General features: G+C 55.2%; 2 protein-coding genes across 3 annotated transcripts; one reads left to right on the plus strand and one right to left on the minus strand.

Moving 5' to 3' along the window:
• The first annotated feature begins 1238 nt into the window (after window positions 1-1238).
• Window positions 1239-11896, plus strand: RASGRP4 (RAS guanyl releasing protein 4). Of its 2 annotated transcripts, none has more exons than XM_001367554.4 (16): window positions 1239-1465; window positions 5321-5502; window positions 5935-6040; window positions 6136-6198; window positions 6430-6561; window positions 6654-6804; window positions 7766-7939; window positions 8436-8552; window positions 8753-9028; window positions 9350-9430; window positions 9745-9849; window positions 9935-10053; window positions 10219-10363; window positions 11312-11348; window positions 11435-11533; window positions 11641-11896. In XM_001367554.4, exons 1-16 carry the CDS (start codon window positions 1443-1445, stop codon window positions 11772-11774), a joined length of 1944 nt encoding a protein of 647 aa, XP_001367591.1. In that variant the 5' UTR covers window positions 1239-1442; the 3' UTR covers window positions 11775-11896. The 2 variants fall into 2 exon arrangements, with proteins under 2 accessions (XP_001367591.1, XP_016277703.1); XM_016422217.2 differs by lacking the exon at window positions 1239-1465 and adding an exon at window positions 1486-4311.
• A 118-nt stretch (window positions 11897-12014) lies between these two features.
• On the minus strand, window positions 12015-14878 carry FAM98C (family with sequence similarity 98 member C). The gene is made up of 7 exons (XM_056796153.1): window positions 14637-14878; window positions 14372-14541; window positions 14140-14274; window positions 13477-13673; window positions 12960-13037; window positions 12692-12808; window positions 12015-12416 (listed from the first exon to the last, which is right to left on the minus strand). Exons 1-7 carry the CDS (start codon window positions 14717-14719, stop codon window positions 12123-12125), a joined length of 1074 nt encoding a protein of 357 aa, XP_056652131.1. The 5' UTR covers window positions 14720-14878; the 3' UTR covers window positions 12015-12122.
• Window positions 14879-15286: the final 408 nt, after the last annotated feature.

A 15286-nucleotide genomic window follows, 5' to 3' on the forward strand; every position in this document is an offset into this window, starting at 1 on the left:
GGCTTCTATTGGCTGTGAGTTTTTGAGGGGGCGGGTCCATCGCCGTAGCCACGACCCTCTATCGCATAGTCCCCGCCCCTTTCTCCTTTCGGTTAGAGGCTATGGGGAAGATGATTGGGTTCTAGACGGCTCTCCCTTTCCTCGGCTCCCTGAGTTCCCCATATTTGAAGTGTCTAAGAAATCCATTAGGGGGCAGCTGGGTAGCTCAGTGGATTGAGAGGCAGGCCTATAGACGGGAGGTCCTAGGTTCCAATCTGACCTCAGACACTTCCTAGCTGGGTGACCCTGGGCAAGTCATTTGACCCCTATTGCCTAGCCCTTACCACTCTTCTGCCTTGGAGCCAATACACAGTATTGACTCCAAGACGGAAGGTGAGGGTTTAAAAAAAAAAAAAAGAAATCCATTAAATATCATCCAGCCTCTTTCCTTCCCCACCCCTTTCCCAGTCCTAAGGTATACATGCATATTTGCATAAATCTGCTTAGAACACACGTATCTGCATAAAATTTGCATGGCTCTATGCTAGACCGGGCACCTGACCTGGGCTGAACGGCGGGACCCACAGGTGTGTATTTTTATGTAAATATGTTTCACTAAGTATTGTGGGTAATAGTGGTGGAGAGGTGACTGAAACCTCAGTCCATCATCCTCCCGGACTTCCCTTCTCCGGTCCTTCTCCTCTCCCCTCCCCCCCCATGTGAAGACTCCGGAAACCAACAGTTTCCTTCCTCACTCAGCATATTTGCCCCATTTCCCCAGCTGTGTCATGGGAGAGGAAAGAGGGGAGCCTCCAGGATCTCCAAGCACTTACAATCACGCTTTACATCCCTTTCACTTTTGCCTCTCTGGAACAATGATGAGGTTTCGCTCACTTCCCTTAGGGTCTAAGGCTACTTCAGCTCCTCTCCTCTCCTCTAGCCCCATAGAGAATCAGCTACAGCCATATGGATCCTTGAGGGGAAGGGTGACAGCATCTGCTTTCTCCTCAGGCATAGGCGGATTCACTATAGAAAAGGCCTGAAGAACATTTGTAAGAAGCAAGTGTAAAGACCAAGTCCCAGCTAGAGTGACCAAGGGGGGGGGGGGGGAAGGAACAGGCGCTAAAGAGAGAATCTGAGATAGAAAAAGGGGGCAGAGACAGAGAGGGACAGAAATGGCCAGCAAGGCTGGGCCAGAGACCCAGGCGGAGCTAGAGAGAGGGTGCAGGAACCTAAGAAGATCCCCCTCCCCCTGGCTACCCTGGGCTGGTCTCTCCTTGTGTCTCTTCCTCTCTCTCCGACAGGGAGTGGGGGAGGGGGTCAGTTCCTCTTTCACTGGGAAGAAAAAAGTCCAAGTTCCAGTAGCTGTGAGGGGGCCCTGAGGGGGAGGGGCCCAGAGACGCCCAATCCAGCCTGGGCTACCTAGGAGCTAGACCTCCTCCCCCCCATCCCCAGGGGGCAACATGAACCGGAAAGAAAGCAAGAGGTGAGGGGATCTCCTGGCCCCTACCCCTCCTTCCCTACTGACTCCCTTCCTTCTGTTCTCAAGGCCCCTCCCATTCTCTTTATATCTGTCTCTTCTTGGGGGTGGGGGGATTCTAGGGAAGAGGGATGGGATGCAAGTGATCTAGTCACGGAGAAGTAGAGAGGGGATGCCTGCGAGCTCAGGGTCTCAAGTCCTTAAGGGAGGGATTGAGGAGGAGAGAGGAAGAAGAGAGAGCTAAATTGGCTGCCTAAGGTGCCTGTCAGGTCTGACATTCGGATCCCTTCTAAGCTTCTTTCTAGCTCTAAGATTCCATGTTCTAAGGAAATCTAGCTCTGACATTCCCAGCTCAGAAACTTTCTATTCTAAGGTCATGCCAGCCCTGGCAGTCTCTGTTCTAAGGTTTTTCCAACTCAGCCATTCTCTGTTCTCAGACCACTCCCAGCACTGCCATTCTATGGTTTCTTGTCTAAGAATCCTTTCCGTCTTAGGGAAAAAGAAGGAACTCTTCAAATCATTATTCCTGGGGGCAATGCCAATCCAAAGTGGGGTGGGGGGGAGAGAGAGAGAGAGAGACAGAAAGACAGACAGAGAGAGACAGAGAGACAGAGAGAAAGAGACTCGGGCTCCTCAAGACTCCTCTTCTAGGATGCAGGCAGGGGTGCCAGTATGTGTGTGTCTGTTTTGACCAACTGTGACCTAGGGCAGATCATCACTCTCCTTTTCTGACTTTCAGTTTTCTCCTCTGTAAAAATAAAGTGGATGGGGCAGCTGTATGGCTGGTAGATTGAGAGTCAGACCTGGAGATTGGGAGGTCCTGGGTTCCAATCTGACCTCAGATACTTCCTAGCTATGTGACCTTAGGCAAGTCACTGAACTGCCATTGCTAAGCTCTTACTGCTCTTCTGCCTTAGAACCAATACAGAAGGTAAGGGTTTTAAAAGAAATTTTTAAAAAATGAATGACTGAAACAATCACTAAGGTACCATCTAATGCCAAAATTATGAATGTCAATGGATCTGTGTATTCTTGTGTGTAACTGTGACCCTATTTTTCTGTACCTCTGTATAATTACATTATAACTGTCTCCAAGTGTAAGCTCCACAACTGTGTATACCATTGTAATTGTGTGTCTCTAATGTATCTATCTGTAACCACATAGAATATTGAAACAGACTCTCTAACTGTCTCCAGATGTAATGTTGTGCTCAATCTCTCTGCAATTGTGTATCTCAGTGTAACTCTGTCTCTGGGTGTAACATTGTATCACAATCTCCCAGAGTCACAACTATTTATCTTTGAGGGTAGAAACATGGATCTCTGTGTGTTTGTATCTTTCTGCAACATCTGAGGGATCTGTGGGTCCCTCTGTGTATACTTAGGTGTCACATTGTGTCACTCTGTGTATCTCTTGTAACACTGTTATTTATAACCCTCTCTCTGAGTGTAACATTGTGGCTGTCACACTACCTGCCCTGATGCTGTATTGCTCTGTGTGTGTGTTTAGCTCACACTGTAGGTCTGTGCCGTAATGAAAAGATCCCTAGACTTGGAAAGAAGGGGCCCCAGATTCGAGTCATTTAATTTTCCCTTGGGCTCATCATGTCATCTCTTGGGACCTCAATTTTCTCATCCGCAAAAATGAGTAGCTTTGAAGGAAACTTAAAAAAAAATCTTCAATCACCTCATTTTACAGATGAGAAAACTGAGGTCCCAAGAAGTTAAGAGGATAGTTCAATGTTGCGTGGGTCACTGTGAATAGCAGAGCTGGCCTTCAAACATAACTCTTCTCAGTCCAAACCTGTGCCTCTTTCCACTCAATCACCCTGGTTGGCTTCTTTTTAGAGGTAAGAGCCTAATGGTGTGCAAAATTTCCTTTATGGCCAGGCTTGATTGCTTTAGGAATTTTTTGTCTTTCAATTGTGTTCAACTCTTTGTGACCCCACGAGGTTTCCTTGGCAGAGCTACTGGAGTGGTTTGCCATTTCCTTCTCCAGCTCATTTTACAGATGAGGAAATTGAAATAAATAAGGTTGTGACTTGTCCAGGGTCACACAAGTAGGAAGTGTCTGAGGCCAGATTTGAACTCAGAAAGATGAATCTTCTTGACTTCAGATCCAGCACCACATAACTGTCCCACAGTTTTATGATTTAGTTTGATGAATTGCCTTTTCTCTCCTCTTTCTTATCTTTGGTTAGAAGACAAGGAAATGAAGGCAATTCAGAAAGAGAAGCTATGTCTCAATCTCTCGTCTCTCTAACTGCATCTTTACCTCTGTCTCAGAGGAGGTTAGGCTGGGTTATCTCTAGGCAGCCTCAAGCTCTCAGCCCTTTGATTAAGATTTTGACTCCGATGCCAGCTACATAACCTTAGATAAGTCACCTAACTTTTCCAGACCTCAGTTTCCTTCCCTGGAGATGGAGATGATAGTTGTACTTTCTGCCTTCCCAAATTCTTATGGAGGAATCACTCTCTGATCCTGATGTCATTTTAGATATGAGTTATTAATATCACTCTGTGTCATTCATATCCAGCTGTCTATGTTGGTGTATTTGTCTCTTTCTCTCAGCATGTTTTACCCCACCCCCAAGGACACCCCCAAAATAGTCTACTCTACTTCTGGAAAACCACTGTTTCCCAAAGGCTAGGGCAAGAGAGGAGTCTTGCTCACCTGAGTCCCTAGGGCTTTCCCCAGGACTGGAAACTCCATGGCTTGCCTTTGGGACCTCAGGGAGTCTGACGCATGGGCTAGGGCTGGCTGGATCTCCCCACCCCTTTTTACCGGGGCTCTGCTCTCCACTGGGGGAGATGGGTCAGGACCAGGGACAGGGAAGGACTTTCCTGGCAAGGTAAGAGTTGAGGAGAGAAGAGGGGGAGTGAGTGATTCTCAGAAAGAAAGGACGTAAGCACTTCCCCTTCTGCTGGGGTGTGTGTGGAGGGAGTGAGCAGGCTGGCAGGCAGGGGAAGGAACAGAGATTCTGGGCCATTCCTGGCTGCCTCTACACCCTAAGACCTGGGATGGGGAGAGGTGGGGCTCATTGGAGTCCTTGGAGGCTTTCCCTAACTAACCTGGGTTCACATGTAAAGGAAAACTTGCATTTCCTCTTTCCGTGGTTCCATCTTCCCTTCTTTGTCCTGAGTCCTAGTTAAGCCCCCTTGTGTCCAAAGAGCTCCCCTCTCGGGGCCTCAGTTTCCTCTTCTGCGAAATGAAGGATCGATCTGTCGCAGCATCACTATTCTGTGCTTGCTCTCTACAGCCATCTTTGTCTTTTTCTTCTTTATCTTGGGTTTCTCCCACCTCCTTCCTTCTATATCTTTTCTAGTCTTTTTTCACTTTTCTCTAGATCTGCCCTCTTTCCTTCTTTTTCGTCCTTCTGGGTCTCCCCCTCATCCTTAGGTCTCTCTCCTCATATGCACGGTCCCTAGAGGCCTCTCTGTTCCATGCTGGAAGGTTTATTTTTAACCTTTCCTTGAAGCTATCTCAGCTCAAGGGATCCAGTCCAGCTCAGAGGAGCCTGGAGTCAGTGACTGTGTTCTCCCTCAGTCTCATTCCCCACAGCTGGCAGCCCAGATGCCTGGGGTGTTGTGAAAGGGGAAACTGGCAAGTGAGACACCTGGATGCCCAACTGCGCTCTGAGGGCTCTAGACACTATAGTTGGGCTTGAGAGTTGATAGTGCCTTGTGGGGTGCATGCAATCTTGGAGGTCTGCCTGAAGGAAGTGATGCCTGCAGCAGCAGGGAACTGTGAAATGCTGATAGGATGTAGGAGACATCCTGAGCTGAGCCTAGAGGGATGGAGAGAGAAGGGATATGAGTGTGGGGGGGGACAGATGACTAATCCTGAGGTTCTGTCTGCAGGAAGGGCCACCCAGAATGCTTAGGAGCTGCACCTGGCCGGGGCAGGGCTCGACAGGGCCGAAGGCACATGACTTGCCCCAGCCCTCGGGAGATCACCAAAGCCATGGCCTCCATGACCCTGGGGCCCCTTAGCAGCTGCTGCAGCCTAGATGAATTACTGGAGAAATGCATTCTTTCCTTCGGTGAGCACCCACTCTCACACTGCAGACATTGCCCTGCCCACTCCCCACCCTTGTCCTCTAACCAGGCTGCTAGAGGGTGCCACAGAGCATGGGAACTCATGGGAGTTGTGCCACTTAACTTCTGTTTGCCTCAGTTTGTCAGTCTGTAAAATGGGCGGGGGGGGGAACTAATAATCATTGAAAGGCACACAGAGATGTTAGCTCTTCTCGGTCACGCTGACCCCAGCCTCCAGGCATTCCCCCTCTGGCTCCTCACAGGGTGGGCTGATGGATGGGACCTTGGATTCAGTCAGGAAACGTGGCTCCTCACTAATGTGGCCAATGGCAAATTCAGCCCCTGTCTGGACCTCAGTTTCCCCTCCTAGATCTCTAAGCATAAGATGCTCTGTGTCCCGGGACTCCCCCAAACTCGTCCCCCTCCCCCTGACACAGACGCGGCCGGAGGACTGTGCCGAGGGGACCACATGCTTAACATGGCTTTGACCATGCACAGCTGGGTGCTGTCCTCGGCTGACCTTGCCCGGCGCCTGCTCAGCATATATCCTCCAGGGGAGTGGGGGGGGGAGTGGGGGAGAGGAGCAGAAAGGGAGGGGGAGGGAGAGGCCACCAGAGGATGACCCTTAACAGACCTACGTACCAAGAGGCTAAAGGAGACCACGGCGAACAGAGGCGGCTGAAGATCTGTAACCTGGTCAGGTGAGGACCCTTCTGGGCTGGAGCGGGGGACTCAGGGCCCACTCTGGCTCCCGGAGAGCTGCCCCTGCCCCTGCCCCGTGGGCCCTAGAACAGAGCTCTCCTCCCTTCCCTGAGAGAGCCTCCCACTTTACATCTCCGGACCTTACTTGGGCTCCTGTCAAATGGGACCAGACCAAAGGATCTCCCAGAATCCCCCCTCACTAAGCTCCCTCCTCCTCCCATGTCCCCAAGGTATTGGATGGGCCAGTACCCGGAGGCCCTGCACCTGGAGCCCCACCTAGACGAGATCATCAGCAGCTTCTGGGAAGTGGTGGAACAGGAGGGCAACGCAGCCCAGAGGTGCCTAGGGACGCCCATGTCCAGGTGAGGCGGCAGCATCCTTCTGCATTTCCGTCTCCCTCCCCGGCTCCCTACTGTCCCTCTTCTCAAAACCACATTCCCTTTTGCCTCCTCAGCCTGAGCCCCCCCGAGGGCCCCCTCCCCACACCCACCAGCCCAGGGCTGGGGAAGAAGCGCAAGGTATCCCTCATCTTTGACCACCTGCAGACGGGGGAGCTGGCCGAACATCTCACAGACCTGGAGTTCAGGGCTTTCCGCGCCATCACGGTGAGGTCCTGGGGGGGAGAGCCCTGACCCCGAGAAAGCTGATTATAGGGCTGCAGAAGCTGGAGAGGTTTGAAAGGGGAAAAGGTAGTCAGGGCTGGGGAAGAGAAACAAGGGTGGATCCCAGGGGAAGTAGAGGCAGAAGCAGAGGGGAATGGGTTCAGCAAGCTTTAAACCACCCCCCAACAACCCTTACCTTCCAACTTAGAATCAATACTATGTATGTAGAAGAGTGGTAAGGGCTAGGCAATGGGGGTGAAGTGACTGGCCCAGGGCCACACAGCTAGGAAGCATCTGAGGCCACATTTGAACCCAGGACCTCCCATCTCTAGGTCTAGCTCTCAACCCACTGAGCTAACCAGCTGCCCCATCGGCAAGTTTCTTCTTCTTCTTCTTTAAACCTTTACCTTCTCTCTTGGAATCAATACTGTGTATTGGCTCCAAGGCAGAAGAGTGTAAGGGCAACAGGGGTGAAGTGACTTGTCCAGGGTCACCTAGCTGGGAAGTGTCTGAGGTCAGATTTGAACACAGGACCTCCCATCTCTAGGCCTGGCTCTCAATCCACTAGCAAGTTTCTTGAAGGCAAGAATCAGGTCCTTTTGTGCCCCAATTCATAAATGTTTCTTGGATAAATGATCTGGAGATAAGGCAGGGAGGGAGGTGACAGTTGGGCTGGGTGTCTGTGATTGGGTCCTGCAGGGGCAGGGGTTTGGGCTTCTGGTGAGGAGACTGGGAGGTCAGGAATTCAGGCCAGGAGTTACTAAAAGAGACTTAGATAGAAGCTGGGAGGGAAACAGGAAGCGCCGGTGGTGGTCAGGGCCCAAGACAGCTCTGGTGACTTGGTTCTTTGTGGTCCCAGGGAGGCAGGTTAGGGCTGGGTGCTGGCTCTGAAGCTCAGCCTCATCTTAGCTGCCTTTGGGCCAGCTCTGTGCACACAGGCTGAACGCCTCTCTGCTCTCTTCAGCCTCAGGACCTTCGGGGCTACGTCCTCCACGGCTCCGTTCAGGGCTGCCCAGCCCTGGAGGGCTCAGTAGGACTCACGAACAGCGTGTCCCGATGGGTCCAGGTCATGGTCCTGAGCCGGCCCAGCCCAGCCCAGAGAGGCCAGGTGCTGGACAAATTCATCCATGTGGCCCAGGTGAGGCCTGGGCCCAGTCCTCCAACGTGGCTTCACCTCCGCAGGGCTTTGGGCCATGAGGCAGGTGTGGGGGCCATCCCTCAGACTTCCAGGCCCTGATTCGAATCCAGGAGTTTCTGCCGTGCTGCTGCTTCCCTCCCTTCCTCCCTCCCTCCTTTCCTAACTCACTGACAAGCCTTCCTAGGATCTCCTTTAGAACTGGAGGGGGCCTCCCTCAGGGTAGCTAGTCCAATCCCCTTGTTTGCCATTTTCTTCTCCAGAACATCTCCATTTTGCAGATGAGAAACTGAGGCAAAGAGGGGTTAAATGACTTGCCCAGGGCTGGACTTGGCCCAAATTCACTTCTTTCCAAATTTAATGAACTTCCCACCATCTTAGGAGGGGCCGGCTGGTAGACTCCCACAATCCCCTACTGGTGTGACTATGCACCCCCCTCCCCTCTCCCCAGCTGTGCTCATCTGCCCACCTATGAGACATCATTCCCTCCTCCTTTCAGAGACTGAGGCAGCTACAGAATTTTAACTCGCTCATGGCAGTAACTGGTGGCCTATGCCACAGCGCCATCTCCCGACTCAAGGACTCCCATGCACATCTGAGCCCTGACAGTACCAAGGTGAGTCAGCCCTGCCAGCCCTTTCCCTGGCCTTCTTGATGGAGCTGGCCCCCAGGGGGTCTGCAGGAGGGCTTCCCTCTTTCCTGGGTCCTGCCCTGCCCCTCCCCTCTTCTGGCCTCAGTTTCCCCCTTAGGAAAAGGGCCTTAGGACTAGGGTATGGGATTGGGCCAAGTGCCACCATGCTGTCTCCTCCTCTTCAGATCCTGCTGGAGCTGACAGAACTCCTGAGCTCCCACAACAATTATGCCCTCTATCGACGGGCCTGGGCCAGCTGCTCGGGCTTTCGCCTGCCCATCCTGGGCATCCACCTGAAGGACCTCGTCTCACTGCACCAGGCCATGCCCGATCGCCTGCCGGACGGGCAGCTCCATGTGGCCAAGCTGAACAGTCTCTACATTCGGCTGCAGGAGCTCCGGGATCTCCAGGCGCAGAGCCCACCGGGTGGTGCCAGCGAAGACCTGCTCCATCTGCTTATGGTACAGGGAGGGCAGCAAGGGCCTCTTCCCTCTCCTCTGCCTCACCTTCCCTGCTGGGGAAAAGGAGGGAGGGCAGCCAGGTCTGGCCCTTAGCTTCTGGGCTCCTCGGGCAGCACCAGCACAAGAGAATGGCCATGCTTAAGCAAAGTGACGGGACTGTGCCAGAGGCTGACCTCAGTTCTGCCACTTGTGCCCTCTGTGTATAAAACTCCAGCCTCAGAGGTGCCTCAAGGGAGTGAGGTGGGGAGGGTAGATGGACAGGAATATGAACAGGCACTGTGGGGCCCCTGAGTGCCCCCCTCCTGCCCTTCTCCCCTGCAGCTGTCCCTGGATCTCTTCTATACAGAAGATGAGATTTATGAACTCTCCTATGCCCGGGAACCCCGATGTCCTAAGACTCTGGTGAGAATTATTCCCTCCTGCCCAACAACTCTGTCCTCTAAACTCTCAGAAGTGTGTGTGTGGGGGTTGGGATAGGGAACCAGGCCTGGAGATGGGAGGTCCTGGGTTCAAATATGGCCTCAGATACTTCCTAGCTGTGTGACCCTGAGCAAGTCACTTCACCCCAGTTGCCCAGCCCTTCTGGCTCTTCTGGCCTGGAACAGATACTTGGTATTGATTCTAAGGCAGAAGGTGAGGGTTAAAAACAAAGAAACACCTCCCCCTCCCCCCTTGCTGTCCAGTATTGATCTCTCCCCCCTTGTCTCTCTCCCCAGTCCCCCTCCCCCTTCAAAGCGCCTCTTGTCGTGGAATGGGCTCCTGGCGTGGCCCCCAAGCCCGATAGGGTCACTCTGAGCCGCCACGTGGAGCAACTGGTGGAGGTGAGGCCCGGAGAGCACAGGGAAGGTGGTGCAGGAGATGGGTTCAGGCTCAGCCTCACAGCCTTGGCCCCTTCCTTCCTTCCAGTCTGTTTTCAAGAACTATGACCCAGAAGGCCACGGCACCATCTCTCAGGAGGACTTTGAACGTCTGTCCAGCAGTTTTCCCTTTGCCTGCCACGGCCTCCACCCACCCCATCGGCAGGGGTGAGAGGCATGGATCAGGGTTCCTGGAAGGGGGTGCAGGGTGGACCTCGGCGGTCCTGGGTTCTTGGGAGGGGGTAGTGAGGGAGGCTGGATCTTGATTCCTGTTGGGGTGCCGGAGGAGGGAGGGAAAGGGGTAGGAGAGCCAGATTTTCTTGACCTGCCCAGGGACGGCCCCTTTAGCCGGGAGGAGCTGACGGCTTACCTGCTTCGGGCCAGCGCCATCTGTGCCAAGCTGGGCCTCTCCTTTCTGCACCCTTTCCACGAGGTCACCTTCAAGAAGCCCACATTCTGTGGCAGCTGCAGTGGCTTTGTGAGCACCTTTGCCCGGCCTCCCTCCCCCCTCAGTGCCCCGTGACCTCTCCTGTCCCCCACTTTCCTGCCCAGTGTCCAAGGAGTCGCCTGCCTCTCCCTTCCCCCGGGATGGCTCTTTGAGGAAGCCTGAAGAGTGACCCTGCCCCAAACGTCCTCCGGGCCCCCAAGATCCACAGCCACCGTCTACCTTAACCACCCAGGACTTGGCTTATCTTCCCCCTCCCACCCCCAAGTAGTCAAAATAAGCTGAAAAGCCCTTTGCTATTGCTGGTCTGAAATGCTTAAATCTCATGTGAGAGGTGGAGAGGGCTGGCTCGGAGCCTGAAAGACCTGAATTAAAATCCTCCTTCGACGAGTTCTGGGCAACTCTCTGAGAGGACATGCAGGGCACACCAGCCTTGCTTTGGCAGCAGGAGGTCCATAAAGAAATGAAGTCACTGGTCATTTTTATCCCTTAAAAATGCATGGGGGGGGGCAGTTGGGTGACTCAGTGGATAGAGTACCAGCCCCAGAGTTGGGAGGCCCTGGGTTCAAATATGCCTCAAACACTCCTTAGCTGTGTGACCCTGGGCTTATTCCCCCATTGCTGAGCCCTTACCTCTCTCCTGCCTTGGAACCAATTCTGAAGGTAAGGATCTATTTTTTTAAATTTGTGAGTTTGGGGGTGGGGAGCAGATAATCCCAATCGTTGTACCGTCCTTCTTAGAGGCAATACTATGTATTGGTTCCAAGGCAGAATGACTTGCCCAGGGTCACACAACTAGGAAGTATTTGAGGTCAAATTTGAACCCAGGATCGCAGGTCTCTAGGCCTGGCTCTCACTCTACCGAGCCACCCAGCTGCCCCCAGAGATAGTTTAAGAAAACCTCAACCACGTTGTTTCCCACCTACTGTCCTATCTTCTTGGGCAGAGGTAACCCCACCCCTCCATTTGCTTTCTCTTCAGCTCTGGGGAGTCATCAAGCAGGGCTACCGTTGCCGGGGTGAGTGATAGGGAGCAGGGGAAAAGGAGGAAGGGGGGACCCTTGGGCCTACCCTCCCTGACTACCCCTCCTCTGGACTCCTCCAGACTGTGGGCTCTGCTGTCACCGACACTGCAGGGACAGGGTGGAGGTCGAGTGCAAGAAGAAGGGGGGAGCCAGCACTTCTCCGGGGCTCCCTACTCCCAGTAAGGCCCCTCTGAAGGGATCCCAGGGCCTTGGGGACAACGAGCGGGAGGAGGGAAAGGAACCAGGGCCTCGAGGGATCTCAAGAGCTCACTTCCCTGTGTTTCAGGCTCTGAGGAGAGTTCCTCCTACCTATCCTCTCCGGGGCCCCAAAAGAGAAGCCACCTCCAGCACGCCTGGACCCAAACAGAGGCTCCCCTGGAGGGGTCTGTGCCAAACCAGGCCGCCACCTCTGTGCTATAGGAGAAGCAGAGAGAAGGCAGGGCGACGGGGGACGGCCAGTCTGGGGATGTCTGCCCTCTCATGTGCCCACAAGATCACAGACTGGTGCTGCTACAGGATGCTACAAAGGAGCTGGCTGGTGCTGACTCCATGCTGAAGCCTGGGACTTGGGGGACTTCCATTCCTTAAGGCCAGGCCTGTCCCCTCCCAGCTCCCACCCCACCCTGCTCCAGCTGCAGGCAAAAATACGGGACTCAGATATTATCAATTAAATCTATTTTTCCAGAAAGTTTGGCTTTAATGGGGATGGGGGGGAAGGCTGGATGCAAACCCAGGGGTCCTCCAGCCAAGGGCTCCAGATGGGCTTGTTCACCGTCTCTTCTTCTTCCGTCCCCAGCGCTGGTGCCCAGCCTCCCTACGGCTCTGCCAGCTGGGCATGGGGGCCTCGAGCTCATTGGGCCGGCCCCCTCTGTCAGGGACTGGACCCATCAGCACCTTGTTGATAGGACAGCAGGTGACCAGACGGGCTGCCCGACCTGTGGCTGGAACCAGCCTGGAGAGGTCAGCCCTTGAAGCCAGGACATGGGCAAGGGAGATAGCAGACTCAGGAGCCAGCCCCTGACGCAAGGGCTTCAACACGTTAGTCATGGCAGCGCCCTGGCTCTGGGGAGGGAGAAGACCACAGGGTGGGAGAGCAGCTCTGGGGGCCCCTCACCTTTGACAGCCAAGATCCTTTGCTAGCTTAGTCTTAGCTCTGTAGCTGCCTTACTACATGGCATTCTGAACCTCGGTTTCCCCACATACAAAATACAAGGAAGAGCACTGGATCACCTCTAAAGCCCTTCCAGCTCCTGTAGTCCAAGAATTCTGGATTCTAAAGCTGTTTCAGCACATGCCCTGGGACTGCCAAACAAGTGGACTCTCCTCCCCTGACCTACCTGGGCCCGATCTGTCCAATGGAAGGCGGATGCTGTGAGATCCAGCCTAGTCAACATGAGGCGACGGCGGTAGCAATACTGATCCCGAAGGTAGCTGGAGAGGGCGCTCAAGGCCTCCTGGGTCAGGGAATGGAAGAGTCACCTCTTCCTACACCCTTTACCCCGTGGGGGACCCACATCCCCACTGGCTCTGATCCATTCTCCTTTCCCACCCTTTCCTTCCCCTGCCCTAGAAAGGTACTGGGGTTGGGGGGGTAATCTCCCATACCCATCGAGAGGCATCCAGAGGCTGGGTGAGTAGGGGGTCCAGGTGACCAGGAGGTAGTGAGGGCAGCAAGTGTGAGATCTAGAAAAGGGGGGGAAGGGAGTTTTGTGGGTAGGAAAGGAAAAAGCTGGGAAGAAGGATTCTGCCATATTCCTTTCCTTCAGGTGCCATTCCCCCTGTGCCCACGCTAATGTTGGTCCTGAGGAAGAGATGAGAAAGAAGGCTGCCCCCTGCATTCACTCCCCCCCAGAGAAAGCTTGGAACAGTCCTAGCCTGCAGAATTTGGGGTGGAGGAGGGATAGTCTGGTCTACCCTGCTCAGTCCTGCATGGTGGAAGGAGGGCTCTGAGAGGAAAGGCTAATTAACAGGAATGTACAGATGGATGCACAGGGTGGGCTGCCTAGAAGAGGAAGGCTGTGAAGAACTAGCAGGAAAGGAGGCCGGAGGGGCAGAAAGGTGGAGAAAAGGGAGCATTGGCCCCAGAACCTTGGGAAGGTGCCCAGGAGGGAAGGGAGCCCACCTTCGCCTGGACCTCTCTCAGCAGCTGGCTGGCTGGGGTTCCTGGCTCTGGCTGGGGCATCCCCAGGGCCTGGAGAGTCAGAGCCAGCTCCCCCTGAATTATCTCCAGCTCTCTGTCCGGGACCTCAGCACGGGAGGGGGCAGGTGGGCTCCGGAGGCTCAGGAGGCGAGCTGCCTGAAGCTCTGAACAGAGGAAGCCTGAGAGGGCCACAGGTGGAAGGATGGAAAAAGGGAGGAATGCTGGGGAAAAGGATGGACAACGCCTTCCCACTGGGGCTGCCCCTGAGGACCCACCCTAACACTTCAATCAATATCCCGACCCCATCCCCAAGGCTCAGTTCCAACCTGGTGCTCTCCAAGTGCAGCGCCCACTGGAAGAGTTCCCCAGCTAGCCCGGGCCCCATTCCTGGCTGGGCGCGGACTCGACGTTCTAGTGTCCCAGGCCCCTCTCCATAGCCCACCTAGGCCTCAGGGTTCTGACTCCGCCCCCCCCTCCCCCGTACCTCACCCTCGAGACTCTAACCCCTCTCCCCCAGACCCTAACGTATAGGTCCCTCCTCAGCATTCTGAGCCCACCCCCTTCCCGTGCCGGTCCCGCCTCCGCGCTCTAGCGTTCCCCTGCTCCGCCCCCTCCATCCGGAAGCCTCTAAGCCTAGGCCCTCACGGAGCAGGCGCAGGCCACTGCCGGGGGCTTGGAGCCGAGTCGCAGGGTTGCCAGTCGTGAGTGACCGGTCCGGGCAGTAGAGGTCCCGAAGCAGGCCGCTCAGCTCCAACAGGAAGCAATCCTCAGCTTCGGAGCCTGCAGGAGGAGGGGCCGCTGAGTCCTAGGGGCGGGGTCTGTCACAGCCCTGCCCCCGCCACGGGACACGCCCCCCGGCCCGTCGAGCCCGGCTCACCTTCCGCGTCCCCAGCGCTTAGGACTGCCCCTTCCTCCAGGGCCCCCAGCGCGCCGAGCTCGGCCGCTAGATGTGCGCACAGGCCTCGGAAGTGGCCGCATGCCGCGCCGCGGGCAGCCGACTCGGCCAGCCACGGGCCCGCCTCCGCCTCTGGGGAGCCTGCCACGCACCTGCCCCGGGGAAGGGGCGGGAGGTTAGGCGGGGCCGGTTCCGGCTGGTGCCACCCCGCGGCCTTCCCGTATCCGCCCTGCTACCCAGCTCTTACCCAAGAGCCCGCAAGGCCCGCGCCAAACAGACCGCCTCCCCCAAGCTCCCAGCCGACGGCGACTCTTCCATCGCCGCCATCATAGTCCTCCCTCCTACCAATAGTCCGGCTCCGCCCTCCGCTACGGCTAAGGCACTTCTCAGGGCGGGGACGGGGCGGGGCAGGACCTCCTCATTGGTCCGCCCCGCCCTTAGCCCCACCCCGGCGTGTTTGCAGATTCAAGGCCATGGGAGGGGGCGTCCGTTCCCATAGCAGCGGGAACCAAGGCAAGGGAGCTCTCGATACCAGTGTAAAAGCCCGGCCCCAATCGTCGTGACCAAAGCGCTTCTGAGTGAGGGGGGCGTTCAAAGCTCTTCTCTCTCGGGTTTGTGCCTGCGCATGACCCTGGCCCTTCCCCTCTATAGGAGACCATTTGGTTCTTGCCCCGCCCCCCTCAGCTCATTTCCCAGGAATAACGAGAATGACTAGCATTTTCATAGCGCTTAAAAAGACTATTACAAACGATAGCTAGGCATTTGGGTAGCTCAGTGGATTGAGAGCCAGGCCTTGAGACGGGAGGTCCTAGATTCAAATGTGACCTCAGACACTTCCCAGCTGTGTGACCCTGGGCAAGTCACTTGACCCCCGTTGCCTAGCCCTTACCACTCTTC

The sequence above is a fragment of the Monodelphis domestica genome, chromosome 4, assembly GCF_027887165.1.
Source record: "Monodelphis domestica isolate mMonDom1 chromosome 4, mMonDom1.pri, whole genome shotgun sequence".
Taxonomy (NCBI): domain Eukaryota; kingdom Metazoa; phylum Chordata; class Mammalia; order Didelphimorphia; family Didelphidae; genus Monodelphis; species Monodelphis domestica.

Bases quoted from the DNA above. Each gene is read 5' to 3' on its own strand.
- RASGRP4 (XM_016422217.2), top strand. From the start codon at position 4,271: ATGGGTCAGGACCAGGGACAGGGAAGGACTTTCCTGGCAAG. The intron at 5,503-5,934 runs GTGAGCACCCAC...CCCCTGACACAG, and splicing joins GAAATGCATTCTTTCCTTCG to ACGCGGCCGGAGGACTGTGC. The intron at 8,553-8,752 runs GTGAGTCAGCCC...CCTCCTCTTCAG, and splicing joins TGAGCCCTGACAGTACCAAG to ATCCTGCTGGAGCTGACAGA.
- FAM98C (XM_056796153.1), bottom strand. From the start codon at position 14,719: ATGATGGCGGCGATGGAAGAGTCGCCGTCGGCTGGGAGCTTGGGGGAG. The intron at 14,275-14,371 runs GTGAGCCGGGCT...CTCCTCCTGCAG, and splicing joins AAGCGCTGGGGACGCGGAAG to GCTCCGAAGCTGAGGATTGC. The intron at 13,674-14,139 runs GTGAGGGCCTAG...TGGCCCTCTCAG, and splicing joins CAGTGGCCTGCGCCTGCTCC to GCTTCCTCTGTTCAGAGCTT.